Below are 15,648 nucleotides of genomic sequence, written 5' to 3'. Positions count from 1 at the left end.
TATTATTGGTCGAAATCAAATCAAATCCAAGTTTATTTATAAAGAACATTTAAGATTCCAGTGTTGTAGAAAGAATCAATAAGATATGAGTGCACAGTTTACATAGAAGAGATAAAAGATAGACCAAACAACAAATCTAAAACATTCAAACAGAATAACGAATGGCGTCGAAGGCCAAAGAGAACAGGGGGTTTTAAGGCGTTTTACAAACAGACAGGGAGTCTGTCTGACGGACAGCAGAAAATAACTCCACCGTTTCAGGGCAATGACGGCAAAAGCTCTCAGATCACACAGTAAGAGATGCGATGTGAAGTATTTGTAGAGCCGAGAACCTCCTGACCAGTACTACAAGTCATTAAACCAGGCAAAAACATATATAGTTTTTAATATTTTATATGGAGAAGGTTGTGGGTTTAAGTCCGGCCTCTCTGTGTGTATGATGACCCCCCCCACCCCACACACACACACACACACACACACACAAGATTCTGGGATTGAACCACCAACCTTTGAAGTGAAAAGACAATCTGCTCTATAAATGGAGCTCCGTAAAAAAAACTTGCTTCCTTCAGTCTCGTTCTGAGCACTGGAGGCGACCGACTCCAACGCTGCACCCGTGCATCGATCCGTCTGTCGTCGCGCTTAAACGAGAGCCGAGCATCTTTCCCCGTTCGCCGGGGGAAAACTCGCAGAAAAGCCGTCTGGGGTCAAAGACATCACAACGAGTCACAAACTGGGGCACTAACGGCGTCTGACAAGCCGGTACGTTTAAAACAGAGGTGGTGGGTTGTTTATTTTTAAGTTACAAACGTGTTATAGTCACAAGTGTGCAAAGAGAGAAAACGTCACAGGCGTCGTATTTACAGAGGACAGCTTCAAGTGTAAGAAAATACAGTGAGACAGAAACTCCATACAGCTCCCATCAAAAATGGATTGTCACAAACATTCGGACTTATGTATTTATTATACAATCAGAACTTTGTAAAAGCGTCTGATCGTTCCAGTTTAGCACTTTGAATTATTTTCTATCAAATCTATTCATTTGGGTCGAAAATGTTTATGACTTTAGACTAAATATTCCTGTAAATTAAATGGAAACAACAAAAAGGATCTGCATTTTCTACAGCTGTTATAAAGCCCTAAAAACACAGATTCCAAACCTTAACCGAATGACCGCTCGACACCATCGCTACTCCCAACTTTAAATGAGTGATTTAGATTAAAAGTTAGTTCACACACACACACCTTGTGTTTCTATTACAGGTGCAGCGCAAGAAAAATTGAAAAATCTATGTTTTATTCAGTTATTTAAATTTTTGTTTAACACGGAAACTAAAATGCTTTAAGCTTATTTCAACTGCGCGAACTCAGGTGAAGTATCCGGATACTTTCAGATTCTGTATTTTGATTTTCAAAACCAAAAAAAGTGTTAAACATTTTGAAAACATGAGTTTATTTTTAAAGATGCTCTTGTAGTTTACCGGCTCTCTTCAATCCGTTCTTTGTTTTTTATTCACAACCAAACGGACTCATTTGGATCACTGGGCGCAAAAAAAAGAAGAAGAAAAAGAAAAAAAAGGACCAAAATATAGATTTAATCTGTATTTTCAAGGTGTCGAGAGAAACTCCCATGATCTTCAGGTTTTAGTGTCTCTGAACAAGAAATTGCACATAGAAAGTCACACTACTGAAACACGTTCGTCAGTGCAGGTTTCCTCAGTATAGTGTGTGTGTGTGTGTGTGTGTGTGTGTGTGTGTGTGTGTGTGTGTGTGTGTGTGTGTGTGTGTGTGTGTGTGTGTGTGTGTGTGTGTGTGTGTGTGAGCGCGCGCCGTTGATGGAGCGCGCTCTCACTGCTGCGCCGCAGCGCTAAGTGCTGCGAATCTAATTTCACAGTAAATTGCATCGGTACCTCCGACCCGCCTGACCCTCGTCACCTCCTCGCGTCTGAGCGCCACAAAGCCGCTTCCTCGCCTCGCCGCCCCGCGCCACGCCGCCTCCCTCTCCTGTTACGACAAGAGGATCTTGGCGGCGTACAGCAGGATCCCGCCCAGGCCGGCGGTGGCGGCGATGGCGATGACCCTGACTAAGAGGAAGTCCATGGAGTCCTCCAGTTTGGTGTGGAGCCGCAGGACCTGCCGGTGGGTGTCCTCCCTGCTGCCCGAGTTCTCCACCACGTGATTGGCCAGGCCGCGCTTCTCATTGAGCGGCATCTGCGCCGCCATGCGCTGCTCGGCCTGCTCCTGGGTCAAGCCGTCCCTCTGCATCAGGCGCGAGAGCTGAGTGGCAGGGTCGCTGAAAAGGAGCAGATGACGGGGGTTATTTATGGTGCGGTCAGTGTGGCCTGTTAAAAACAAAACTAGAGGCGGTGAGTCACGCTCATAACGAACAGCGAGGAGAGGAGAGGAGGAACTCGACGTATTACAAGAACGAGCTCATTGAACATTTTCTATCAAATTGTTCTTCTAGTTCTGAAGCGAGGGGGGACACTGATGAGGGTCTTACCAGTAGACTACCACCGTGTGGTTGAGAAACTGGGTGAGGCGTCTTGTTTCAAAGAGAAGAGGCACATCCAGCACCACATAGCGATAACCTGAGGAGGAGGAGGAGGAGGAGGAAGAACAAAGAGAAGCAGAACTAATCAGTGTCAACATGTTTACACCCTAACCCGGGAAAATCCACCGCTGACACAATGAAAGTCTTTACCTTTAAAGTACCGTTTTCCTTCAACACTCGAGTTAATGAGAGGAAAGGGTCTGATGTGGGAAGTCAAACGTCTTAAAGGGATGTGATCCAAGGACCATGTGTGCCTCAATTAAACGAATATCTCATGTAAACACTGGTGTCTGATCTGATGAGTCAGCGTAAAGCCCGGCTGGCTGGCGCAGAAGACGATACCTCATCTCTTCCTGGGTAGAAAAGCCTCTTTATGGTTGCAGTTTCAACAGAAACTGCAAAAGTTGGATCGTGCGTCTGCCAAATCTCCCGGTGCAAAGCATGATGGGATTAATCCACTGACTGAACGGGATGATAGTTTTCGTGTACATCAATGTGATTTATTCAGAGTTCATGTAAACAGAACGGTCTGATCCCGACTGGAAGAAAAAGATGTTTGCGAGTGGAAGTGGAGAAGAGATGGAAGGGATGTTACTGTCTGCACGCGGCTGCTCGCTCACCTCTGAGGAAGTACAACACGATTTCCTTGAGCATGGCTTTATGGATCTCCGGATGAGTGATGGAGTTCAACAGCTTCCTCTTCTCCTCGTCGGCGAAGACGATTTGTCCCAGCTTCTGCCTGTCGATCTCTCCGTTCTCCAGCAGGATCTCCGGCCCGAAGTGGTAGACGATGCGGGAGTAGGCGGGCGTGTGCAGCTCCACAACTGGGACGGTTATGAGAGGCAAAGTCTTTCAGGATTTAAAATTCAAAGAGAGACAAGCGGATGGAAAATGCCTCCGAGCTAAACAAGATAAAACACAGAAATGAGGTGCGACAGATGGAATATTGAGGTAAGACCGACGTTTAAAGTACTGATCAAACTGACAGAGAGACGGGGAAGCAAAACAAGTGAGGAGTAAAAGAAATATAAGACAACGTTATTAAAAGCAAGTTAATGAAAGAAAGATCGCAAAACCTTGTTATACTCCAAAAACGGGCTGTAAGAATTACACACAAAGTAGGATATTGTGATCACACTAATATATTATTTTTGCAGTCTAAAATGTTAAAATTGCATGATTTAGTTGAATTCTCTACTGCCCAACTTCTGTTTAAAGCTAATAAAAATGTGCTACCTGCAAGAATACAAATGCTTTTTGCACGCACAGAAGGGGGATATAACCTGAGGGGGGGGGGGGGGGGGATAACTTTAAGGTTCAAGCAGTGTCTTCCACTAGGAAAAGTATGTGTGTGTCTGTATGTGGAGTTAAACTCTGGAACAAAATGGGAGTAGAGCACAAACAATGTCCAAATATTCATCAGTTCAAATCAAGATATAAAAAAATGGTATGGTCAAAATACCAGAAGGAGGAAATGGGTACTTGATTACTACTGGGTGTTACAAAGTGATGTATACTTTAATACTTTAATGGTCAGATCTAGCTAATGATGAAGTCTATTGTTGTTATTACTATTATACTATTGCAGTTGTTATTATTATTATTGGTATCATTATTTTTATCATTATGGTTGTTATTATTGTAAGAGGATATAACATGTAATTCAGTTAAACAAGAAATAACTAAGTGATTATATTGTATTAGTAATATCATACATTATATAATAGACTATATGTCTTGGCTGTTTTTGTTGTTGTTATTTTCTGTTTTATTCTAACAGTGTTATTGTAGCAGCCACATCATCATTATTTTTTAAGTTTATGAACAGGGGTGGGAGTTAATAAGCTTGTCTTCTTCCCACTCCTTTTCGAGCTAGAGTGTTGATTTTATTTTTTATTTTTTTGTATTTTTTTCTGGCTTTTATGCCTGTGTTGTGTAGCTGGAAATAAATTTGGAAATGAAAAATGAAAAAAAATAAAAAAATAAAAAATGAAATGAAAAAAAACCCCAATTAAAAAACGTCTTCCTAAAAATCTTAGGTAAAATAAATCAAAAAGATATAATTAAAGCCATTTTATAACAGTAAATCAATGAATTTGGTGATGATGTGTAAAGTCGAAGGACGTCAGATGAAGAAGCAGGACCAAGATGTTTGAGTTCAACCGACTGAATCAAGTTTGTACATTTCGCTGCATATTTTTCCCCGAAAGACGATGAATGACTTTGTAATATTTCATTAAAAAAGATCACGGATTTTAAAAAATTGTTCCAACATGAACTTCCTTTCTGGTGCAGATGAATTTCCCATCAACTAACAGAGAAACATTTGTCTTTCAAAGACCAGAGAGAAGTGAAGACTGAACGTTTAACCAAACTGCAGAATATCTGCAATGACCACCTGAGTTGTTGTGCATGATCCTAAGTTAAACTATACGGTATATATGTATATATGGTACAGTATTAAGAAATGCTTGTATCCAATGAAAGAAGTGACGGCAAGACAGATCACAAAACAGCATCTTAAGATTTTGCACTATTTTGTTGAACACTGTGATGGAAAATAAGCAGAAATCCTCAAGAAATCAAAGAAATAATTGTAAACAAAGCTGTTGTGATGCTGAAGATGAGAGATTCTATGTATGCATCTGAAGCTCTCATTTAATCCGTTGATTCTCAGCCAAAACGTGTCAACAATTACAGTGGGAAATGACAACAGCTGCCTACGAAAAAGCTGAGAGCAACTCCCGCAACAAAGGCGTTTGATAGATATTTCATCTGAATGGAAATCAAGCGTTTTCCTGATGCCTCACGTTTCCTTTCCCCAGACGCAGCTGAGCGCGGCTCCCCTACTACGGTGACCTTTTTATCTTCACCACAGGACTGAAACATCCTCCCCGCAGTCAGCGGAGACGTCCTCCATGACTCACGCGCTCTCCCCCCGCACTCGTCCTAATGAACCTAGTTTATCTGAGAGACTGTCGCCTGAAGAGAACCTCGCCGGCGTCGCAGCCTTGACCAGGGTTTCACCGTGCAAACAGGGCATATAGGGAGATAAAACGCTTACCTTTCCTGGCCACCACGTCGGCATCAATAATGGGGCACCCGAGCTCCCGCAGCATGGAAGACACCGTGCTTTTCCCCGAGGCGATGCCTCCCGTCAGTCCCACCAGGTACATCTGAGAGCGGGAAGACCAGAACATTACGATCACGCTCCGTTTTCTGAAGTTTCTCTTCTTGCAAACGACACGTAAAACTGAGAGCGTGTTTCACACAAACGCGTCGCATGTAGGATTCTTATCCAGAATAAACTGCGATCGCTGGACTGAGCAAAGATCTTCACTGATAGATGGATGTTCTTTTAACACAAGAAAATTCCAGGCACAGTTATTCACTGCTTTCTTCAAGTTGTTAATTATTGAATAAACTGAGCAATATATGTGTGGAAATGCATATTTACTGTCCAAATTAGGGCGTATTGGTGTGACAGGACTGCTGAGTGCTGTAGTGGTTCGCTCTCTTGCTTCATGGAGATGAAGGTCCCCAGTTCAAGTCCAGTCTGCACATGTACATTTCTTAGTACTAGAGTATTAGAAAAGGATCCTACCACTCACATGTTCTATTTTAATAATTACATTAAGTTTGTTACAGGTTATATTTAACAATACTGTTAAAATGCGCCTTTGAAGTCGTTGGAAATCACTTTGTATTAAAGAGAAACTTACAGGTAAAGAGTGATACTGATATTATAAATAAATGAGCTTTCCTGTCATATGCTCACTGACCTTGCGCAAATTCTTCCATCGGGATTAAACCGTAAAGTATTATCACTTTATTGAGTGTTACAATCAGCTTTATTACAAACTTCTTGAAATGTTTACATGACATCATACATTTTTGAAATTAGAATATACACACCAGTTACTTCATTAGGTACATTTGAACAATATAAAGTTTTGCAAGAAAGTCAACATCTAGAAAGGTTGGCAGATATTCACTGTAGTGTGAGGAAGTTCTCCTGAAGTTCTGAGCCCACAAATTTATGTTTCTGTGGAAAAGTCCCATATTAAAATCATCTGAATGTAAGTAAATGGTATCAGTACTATCAGTCTCAAGATTAAGTAAACATGACCATTATTATGAAATTACTATCAGGTTCAGGTTACATTTGATCACAGCACAAGTGGAGATAATGACTGACAGAAACTATTCATTAGTCTGGATTTTGTTTAAAATTGTGTTATAACAATAATAATAATAATATTAATAAATGATTGTTGTCCTGATATGAGATTCATATTTTCACCCACTGCAAATATGTAAATACTGGTTATATGGACTGATTTGTTAAGAACATCCCAAAATAAAATGAAACTAGTGTTTGCGTGATTTCCGTCTCCCAAACTTGGGTCACTGTGTGAGTTTAGATGAGACTTTGTGGGTGTTTGGTTTGGTTTTGTTTACCTTGCAGGAGGCTCCTTTCTGGGTGCAGAGTACAGAATGTCCGCAGCCGCTGACAGGCTAACGTTAGCATAAAGTGCACATCAAGTCAAAACGGCCGCAAACACGACGAGAAACGACCTTAGCGCCATTTCTTCACAGCGTCCGGTCACACCGGCGGACAGCTGAAGCTCCCAGAGACAGTCTGAGCGATGAATTGAAGTGTCGTTTAAATGCGAATTGCTATCAACTGACTGTTAGCAGCTTAGCTTCTTGGCTTCAGTGATGAGCGCCACCGCGAAAACCTCCCGACTCCACAACGCGAACCACAACATTAGTTCCGAAAGAATCCCCCCAGCTGTGACGCAGTGATGCCCACTTTTTCTTTTTTTTTCTTTTTTATTCAAATAAAACGTTTCTGGCTGCAGCAATGTGAAAACCACTGTTATATATTTAGTATTTTATAAGGTACAATATAGATTTGAATCATTGTGGACCAACTTCCGGCTTTCAAAATTAAATGCATAAATTAAAATATGTTTTTACACATTATCTGGTCGCTGTGGACTAGAAACAAACACAAACGTTTTTATATTTTTCATTTTTAAGGCTAAAAAACAAAAAAATTAAATTCTAAAACGTAATACTACATTTGAAGGAAAATCCACTTTAAACTGAAGTTAAAGCAAAACTTTGCTTAAGAATGAAATCTTGAAAACTCCAATATTACAGAGAAATCAATTTATAATTTTTTCTTGGTTCCGGTTCCGATCTTGGGCCTGGCAGACACGCGGGTCCTGCAGTGAGCTGCACGCCCACACTGGTGCCCCCGCTGAGAAATCTGACACCAGGTCACTTTCCTAACAACTAGGATTTGAGGTTTTGCTGAAGGGAGGTGGAATCTCTGCTGACAGTTTATCAGAAAAATGACATTTTTGGCACCGTCTTGTCATTTTGTTTGCCCACTTCCGTTCCAACACTGCTCGCAGCTTTATGTTATTTTTCCTCACGTTTTTAGTTCGTTTGTATCTTGAGGCTCAGCTCGGGACGGACTTTGCTCATGAGCTTATTCACGCCAAGTTGTTGCTTTACGCTACACGTTTGACCCAAACAAATCAGTGAAATGAAAATAATAAATTTAGGCAATGTCACATCCGTGCATTAGGTGGCAGTAGTGAGTCTATACAAACTCACCCTCATGAAAGTCACATAAATCATATTTTCTTGCTGTTATGTATGCAAAAATGCACAACTGAATACTATTTTAAACCAAATATTCAACGTGCAAACACAGAAACAATAGTGTAAATATCCACCAGACGTTTCCCTTTTGGTGGCTCACTGCACCCTCTTGTGGTCCAAAGTGACACTACAAGACTGAAGAGAGGATGGCTCTCACATTACATTGAATACCTTTAAAAAATTATTAATTATAGCTTGAAATAACTTACTTATGTAATATATATCCCAACACATATTAACATTAATTATGCTTCAATACACAAAATAAAATAACCAGTAAAATCAGATGACTGTATTTGAATGATGTATTTTATTCCACCCTGAGAGAGACCACAAACATTGGAATAGCAGAAAAAGACTCCATGTTATTTAAGAATTAAGTGGAACGATCTCCGCAGACTTCTGGGCGACCGAAAACAAAGTCAAGGCGAGACATCACAAATAAAAACGAAGTTCTGGCCACTTCAAAATAACATTTTACACAATATAGAAAAAAGTCCATTCCCCGGTGGAAACATTAATCGTCTGCGTTGTGTTCGGTACTTTGTGCTGGAGGGGCGGGCAGACGGGAGGCGCTGTGCGAATGTTTGGACCTTTTCCCTCTGTGGACCGCCTCGCCTCCGTTCTCCCCTTCCTCTCGCTCCAGCCGCCCTCTTTTAACAAAATGGTCGATCCGGGACTCCAAGCTCTGGCAGCACGGCCGCTCCAGCAGCGGCCGGTACTTCTTCTGCCTGCTGCCTTCTACTAACCAGCAGTGGCTGGAGGACGCAGCTCCTGCAGATGGGAGGGCAGTGGTGCAGTTTATTTTATCACTTCTACATGACGGAGTCACACCGGATGTGATCGGAGACGTTGACATTCCTTGAAAAACTTGATTTTAATGCAGATAAGAGTGTTTGCATGACAATGGAATGACATAATATATCTGAAAATAGTTAATGCAGATGGAAATACAGTGTCAAAATCTTGTCTTTTTATATTCTCCTAGTATATTGTCTATATGTACTTTATTTTGAACTTTATTTTTTAGAACATTATTCTTGTCTGTTTTATAATCTCGTTTGTATTAATCTTCCTCTCTTCAACTTTAATGTCTTTTTATTACATTGTGAAGCTCCTCGATTTTATATATGAAAATTGCCGGGGATATTATCATTATTAATCATAAATAGAATTATGGATGGGGAGAACAATCCAATGAATAAAAGATATAAAGGTGCAGCAGTAGAATAATTGAATACTAGTGACAGAGATACAACTAATTATATTATTATTTAACTACAAGTTGGTAGCAGGAAATAAAAATAGAATAATGTTGCTGTAATTTGGATTATACAAGTCATTGATATATATAATATATAAATTTGCACAAATAGGTTAAAATAACGTTAAAATTAGAATTCTCAGACTGCAGTTTCAAAGGAGTGGGAGTATGTATGTGTGTAATGATAAATGACAAATGGATATAAAATTTAAAGGGAACATTTGTGGGATGAAGCAAAACAAAATAAGACGTAATAAGGTGGTAAAATATAAGAGCTGAAACTCGAAGGCTAAAGCAGTTTCACTATAGACTTCTTAGGTTACATATAAAAGCCTGGATGATACGATGAGAACCAGACTGAGCCACGGAGAACCTGAAACAATCAGAGATCATTAACAGCTGAGAGGGTAAATAAATAACCAGGATAACAAAAAATACACTCGTGTTCTTTGTTGGCCATCAGAACAGCTTCCAGACAGGAAGTGGAGGAATCCTACCAGAGACAGTCCAACTCGAAACATGTTTCTGATCATGGAAAAAACTGACGAGAGGTTAAACGTATTTGTTCATGGGACTGGTGGCCTCACCTCTGCCGTGCAGCCCCTGGATCATCCCCTGCAGGACGTGAGCTTTGACGGCGCTCAGGGTCCAGTGCTGCTGCAGCGCAGACAGGACGTGGCTCGCCTCTTCAGGCTCTTGTTTCCAGCTCAGACCCTGGAAGTGGCAGTCGTACAGCACCAGGGGAAAGTCCACCGCCATGCTGGAGAGAAGACGAGGCATCCAGCATCGGGGACATTTCTTTAAATTGGACTTGTGTAGAATGAGAAAAATAAAACTCCCAAAAGAAGCAAAGTCACACTTTGACACTGCTCTTTTTTTTTTTTTTTACCTGTACTGGGGCTTCCTGGGGTTTTTCTCAACATCCAGGAGCTGATTAATTATCTCTGGGGCTTCCAGCTTTTGCCCTATCAAGAGGAGCAGTGCCATCATGCAGCGAACCTGCAGCATAACAACAGGAGGAGAGGCTGCAAATGTCATTAATCAAACTTTAAAAGAAATTACCTCCGCAAGAGGCTGGATCAGAAAGGTCTAAACGAGTCTCATGATTATTCAAGGTTCACGTTTTAAATATTTCAGAAATACTGGAACAAAAAAAAAAAAGAAGGTAATTTCATACGAACACAATGGATGGAAATCATGTGAATTGACAGAAGAAAGAGCAATGATAATTGCAATTTGGTACCTGGTGGTAAAGGAAGGCCAATCCTTTGATTTCAAAAACAAAAAGGTCGTATTGGTTTGTGCTGGCGAGGCTTTGGGGCTGGAGAGGCTCGACGGCGGCCGACAGGATGGTCCTCTCAAACTGCAGGACTCCGTTGCCCACATCCATTTTGCACAGGTTGCGGAAGTCGTGAGTTCCTTCGTATCTGTCGTGGGGCCGAGAGCCTCAAGTCAAAAACTGGAAACTTTGAAACTTTAGTTTTTTTTCTCGCGGCTGCATTCCGCCCACCTCTTTGCCGCTTCCGCCATCAGCGCCACGTCCAGAGAGCCCCGGGGGAAGTAGTAGCGGTACGTGCGGGACTGGCAGTCGAAGCGTGCGCTGAAGCCCTCCGCAGCAGGCGCCCAGTCCAGAACTTGGATGTCCTGCGGCAGGACTCTGTTGAGCATCTTCACATACGGAACTTCAGAGGCTGCAGCTTTCGACCTGCTGCCGACGTCAATGTTCCCGGGGAGGGTGACGCCGAGTCCTCCACAAAACTGCGTGGAGCGCAAGTCAATGGTTATAACCTGTGGAAAGGAGAGAAATCTGTGTGATGAATAAAACTGAGGAAATAGATGTACATCTGGGCTCATTATTGAAGTTCTATCTGGGCCCACTTGGGAGAAAGCGCTGACTCCTTTGTCGGTGCGACCACAGCGGTGGTAATTGGAGCTCTGCCGGTCCTGAATCAGCCTGGTCTTTAACAAAGCTTCAAAAAGTCTGGCCTCCACGGTGTTGTCTGTGTTCTCCTGAACCGCAAAGCCCTGGTAGGCCCACCCGAGGTAAGCGAGTCGCAGAGCCACATGACGCCGCGGGTGCAGAGAGAAGTCAAAGGGACGGTCTCTGCCTGCTTTCTTCCTCTCCTTTCTGCCGCCGCTGGGGTTCACATCGGGCTTGCTTTCATTAGGAGCAGCACTGGACATCTTTTCCATTTCATCTGCAGCTCCACTGCTCTCCTTCAGCTGTGACCTCAGCCTCTCCAGCTCTGATTCCAGCTCCTGTATCCTTTGGATTAGTACATCTGACATGTTGCTGCATAGAAGGAATAGATGGGGGAGAGACTCTGGTTTACTGAAAGCAACATCAGTATATCAAACATAATTGTTGCCACACATTCAACACACACACACATCTAATCATCTACTATAAAATGTCACATCAAGATATGTACAAAAACGTGTGGTATATCATTTCCAGGCAAATTCATTAAGCTGGAGGTTGTCACGTGTAGGCGGATGTTTTTACTGTGCGGAGGCTAAAACGCAACTACTAACTCGTCAGAGCAGTTACGTACAAGACATTTTTTTAAACGTAATACTGGATTAATTGTTATGTTATTACCTTTATTTCCAGCCTCAGTGTCGCAATAGTTTTGCTTTTTAGTCGCTTATAATTTGGCTTTAAGACGCACGCGTGCGACTTTTGGTCCACGAATGCGTCTGCTCGTTAGTCGGACCGATTTAAAGAGCGGACCCGTTTCCTGTTGAAGACTTCTGGGTAATGTAGTTCAAATGATTATTACCGTTTTTAACGCTCTTTTGACATTCATACTAACAACGATAGATTTTCTTTTATCGTGTTTTGAAATTGGAAATGACAGATATGCTGTCAACCGTCTGGCCCAGGGGCCACACCAAAGTATGAAAAGTAGTTTTTTTATTTTTTCTAATGGCGAAAGAAGCTACACTACGTAACCAAGAAATAATAAACAAACTGGTGGCAGAAAGATTGTTTTGATCATTCATGACCCTGTATGTTTTCATCCTTTGGCTCTGTTGATACATTTGAGTCTCCAAGTTTATCTGTCACAGAAAAATTATGTTATTGCTTGATTTTTAGATGCACTCAAAATCTGGCTGGGGAGCAAGTTTCATATATACAGTAGTTTTGAAACCTGTAGAAAAAACTGCGTCGTCTGTTGCATTTGTGACACAATTTAGGATGATAAACATTTCATTACATTTTCAGCTGTTTTTATTCCTGATTTTAGCAGATTCCGCATTCATGTCCAGCACTTCGGACAATTTTGATTCTAACATTTTAGAATAAAATAAAAAAATTAAATTAAATTAAATTAAATTAAATTAAATTAAATTTAATTTAATTTAATTTAATTTAATTTAATTTAATTTAATTTAATTAAATTTAATTTAATTTAATTCAAAAAAGATAAGATAGGATAGGATAGGATAGGACAAGACAAGACAAGACAAGACAAGACAAAATAAAATAAAATAAAATAAAATAAAATAAAATAAAATAAAATAAAATAAAATAAAATAAAATAAAATAAAATAGAAATAAAAGATAGAATAGAATAATAGATAGAATAGAATAATAGAATAGAATAGAAAGACTTTAATCCCAGTGGGAGATTTTTCCCATTTTAGTTATTGTGCCTTTTTCCCCAATAATAATCATGATTATAATACATTTTATCTATATGCACCTTTCAAAATGAAAGTTGAAGCCCTTCGTATCCAAGTGGGAAAGAAAAGTAAATTTGAAATGTGTATAAATGAAATAGAAATAGGATAAAATGTTTATTTTATTGTAATTTGGAGAAAGCTTCAGGGAGCCACTTCAAAAGGGTCAAAGAGCCGCATGTTCTATAACACAACCATACACACCATAAATCAGTCTTTCATTCTTTGTACTTATACAAATAAGATAATGTAAATGTTAAACCGAAGCTTTCATTATCACGCTAAAAACAGATAATCCGCTTCATACAGTCTGACAAATGTGTTTTTGTCATCACAAGATAGCGACGATGCCTCCCTCTTTTTACGTCCGGGGATAAGCACGCTCGGAGTATTAATCAAAAAAACTTGAAAGCAGCGAAAGGTTAGAAGTTACTGGCAGCGAAATGAGCTCAAAGACACGTTCGAAAGGTTCTTGTCTGTACGACAAAATCTTTTAATTAATTCTTGGTTTCACCACCTCGGGCAAAACAGGATGAGATAAGCCGCATTATCATTCATGGCATCCACTTCACTTCCTACATGCCTTACCTCTGTTTACACGTATAAAAACAATATTTTAAAAGCAGCTGGAATTTATTAGGAAAATATATTTGAAGTATTTACCAAATAGTTGGAGGAAACATGACATTATGTACAGGAATCCCGACACAGCCGACAGGTACCAGCAGCTTTGGATGCATGGGAGGAATTACAGGAAGGCCATAGCGAAGGTTCAGCAAAAAGGCATGACCTTTGACCTCAAATGAAGCTGTGGAGAGGATGAGGGAGCTGCTTTTCCTCCCGGTAGAATAACAAACCAGCCTCACAGATTATTTAGAGGACATGGGAGTTTGACAATCTAGCCTCTGTGTGTTTTGAGGAGTAGGTGAAGACGTGTGACCGTGACCTTGGAGATGTCTCAGGTGTACGGGACTAAAAGGGCACGCTGGACTATCATGTCTCTGTTCTAGCTGAACCTTGAACTGCGTGAAGGTCGTGGTTTGCCTCCTCTTTTGTTGATGAACATCTGGGACGGGGGTTTCTGGGAGCAGCCGAGCTCAGGAGAGCGTGGCGCGTTTGTAATACTCCCACAAGCAGCGCGGTTTTCGTGGCTCGGGAAGAGAGGCCAACTGGGACGAGAGCTTGAAGTAAGTACTTATAAGCATGTACTAGCATTTTATGTTGGGATTCTGGTGTCGTGTGGATAGTTAAGAAAATACTCATGCTGGCAAATGAGCTTTGTTTAGAAATGAACCACATCTTCTTAAGATAAATTGACATTGTATTAAAAACATCCATTAAATGGCGTCTTAAAATATTTAACACATTTTATGCTTCGTCTTAATTGAATCGATGCCTGCGTTGTGCAACCAACCGCAAAACTCCAGAATCCAAATACTGACACTCAACATCCCCCTCCAGACAAAAATCTATGAAGAGACCATTTGCTGCTTCCACAAGCCTGTAAAAAGAAATATTAATCAACGTCCCAACACGGCCCAAAAGGACTTTGATGACTGTGGAGACACCCACCGCAATCAAGACCATAGAAAGTTTGGACAAGCTGCAGAAGAGCCCATCTGTGAATAAGTCGAGTGCCGCGGCGCTTCTATAGTGATGAGGGCGACCCCGGATGCCTGAAAAACAAGTTTAACGGCGTAGCATTAATGCAGTGCTTTATATAGCAACATTAAAACTAATGAGCCTGGTTCTGCCGCTGGTCTACTGGCTGCTTCCTGCAGCGAGGGGGAAGCCAGAAGCCGAGAAAAGCAAACCGACTTTCACGTGGAATCGCCTCTGGGAGGGATGGTGGAGAAATATTAGAAATTAGCCATTAATTTGTCACCTTTCCACCTGTGAGGGACACCTCACTGGTTTATTTAATCCTGAATGAAAATGTTCATCTCATGTGTCACTTGTACTTTTGCAGGAGGTGCTGGGTGGAGGCAAACACCGATTCTAGACTCATTTACAATGTTGGGTCAAACGCGGCTTCTGGTCGAACGTGCAATGCTGGCATCACGTCGATTGGTGCTGGACGTGGGGGACACACTCATTTTGGTCAAAGATTCCCAGTATCAAACACAAATCATCCTAGTCGGAGGTACAACATGGGGACTGATCGTTGTCAAAGGTCGACTGGTGTGCGTCTTCGGTCGCGGCTGCGATTGTGAAGTCGTCGGAAATTCCTGAGATTTTAACATATTTCCCCTCATTTAAATGTTTAAGCAACACCACTTAAATTCAATTTATGTGTGCAGTATATTCTTGCATGAAAATGAAGCTATTCAATTTTTGTGTTACGAGTCTTGCTGTGGTTGTGTGTTCTTATCTCCATACTTGGCGACTAAAAGAATTCCCATATGTTTGAATGCGTGTGGCGTGTGCATGCAAGTGTGTGTTTGGGATCCCGAGTTAAAACTGG

At 41.2% G+C, this 15,648-nt stretch overlaps 2 protein-coding genes across 4 annotated transcripts; both read right to left on the bottom strand.

Annotated features, from left to right (window-relative positions):
* Window positions 1–7: 7 nt before the first annotated feature.
* dcakd (dephospho-CoA kinase domain containing) lies at window positions 8–7,307 on the bottom strand. The gene is made up of 5 exons (XM_080467270.1): window positions 7,016–7,307; window positions 5,619–5,730; window positions 3,175–3,378; window positions 2,504–2,591; window positions 8–2,293 (listed from the first exon to the last, which is right to left on the bottom strand). Exons 2-5 carry the CDS (start codon window positions 5,728–5,730, stop codon window positions 2,008–2,010), a joined length of 690 nt encoding a protein of 229 aa, XP_080323396.1. The 5' UTR covers window positions 7,016–7,307; the 3' UTR covers window positions 8–2,007.
* A 1,214-nt stretch (window positions 7,308–8,521) lies between these two features.
* On the bottom strand, window positions 8,522–12,227 carry pus3 (pseudouridylate synthase 3). Of its 3 annotated transcripts, none has more exons than XM_080466130.1 (7): window positions 12,100–12,227; window positions 11,376–11,790; window positions 11,008–11,285; window positions 10,741–10,924; window positions 10,387–10,496; window positions 10,085–10,257; window positions 8,522–9,007 (listed from the first exon to the last, which is right to left on the bottom strand). In XM_080466130.1, exons 2-7 carry the CDS (start codon window positions 11,784–11,786, stop codon window positions 8,751–8,753), a joined length of 1,413 nt encoding a protein of 470 aa, XP_080322256.1. In that variant the 5' UTR covers window positions 11,787–11,790; window positions 12,100–12,227; the 3' UTR covers window positions 8,522–8,750. The 3 variants fall into 3 exon arrangements, with proteins under 3 accessions (XP_080322256.1, XP_080322257.1, XP_080322255.1); XM_080466131.1 differs by having other exon boundaries at window positions 11,394–11,790; window positions 12,100–12,225; XM_080466129.1 differs by having other exon boundaries at window positions 11,008–11,790.
* Window positions 12,228–15,648: the final 3,421 nt, after the last annotated feature.

Source organism: Lipophrys pholis (assembly GCF_963383615.2).
Source record: "Lipophrys pholis genome assembly, chromosome: 1".
Classification (NCBI taxonomy): domain Eukaryota; kingdom Metazoa; phylum Chordata; class Actinopteri; order Blenniiformes; family Blenniidae; genus Lipophrys; species Lipophrys pholis.
This window is presented reverse-complemented; position numbering and strand designations above follow the sequence as displayed.

Coding starts and splice junctions, on each gene's coding strand:
- dcakd (XM_080467270.1), bottom strand. CDS start 5,730: ATGTACCTGGTGGGACTGACGGGAGGCATCGCCTCGGGGAAAAGCACG. Junction 3,379..5,618: donor CGACGTGGTGGCCAGGAAAG/GTAAGCGTTTTA, acceptor TAACCGTCCCAG/TTGTGGAGCTGCACACGCCC. Junction 2,294..2,503: donor CACACGGTGGTAGTCTACTG/GTAAGACCCTCA, acceptor GCTCCTTTTCAG/CGACCCTGCCACTCAGCTCT.
- pus3 (XM_080466129.1), bottom strand. CDS start 11,786: ATGTCAGATGTACTAATCCAAAGGATACAGGAGCTGGAATCAGAGCTG. Junction 10,497..10,740: donor TGGCCTTCCTTTACCACCAG/GTACCAAATTGC, acceptor GTTATGCTGCAG/GTTCGCTGCATGATGGCACT. Junction 10,258..10,386: donor CCCAGGAAGCCCCAGTACAG/GTAAAAAAAAAA, acceptor TCTTCTCTCCAG/CATGGCGGTGGACTTTCCCC.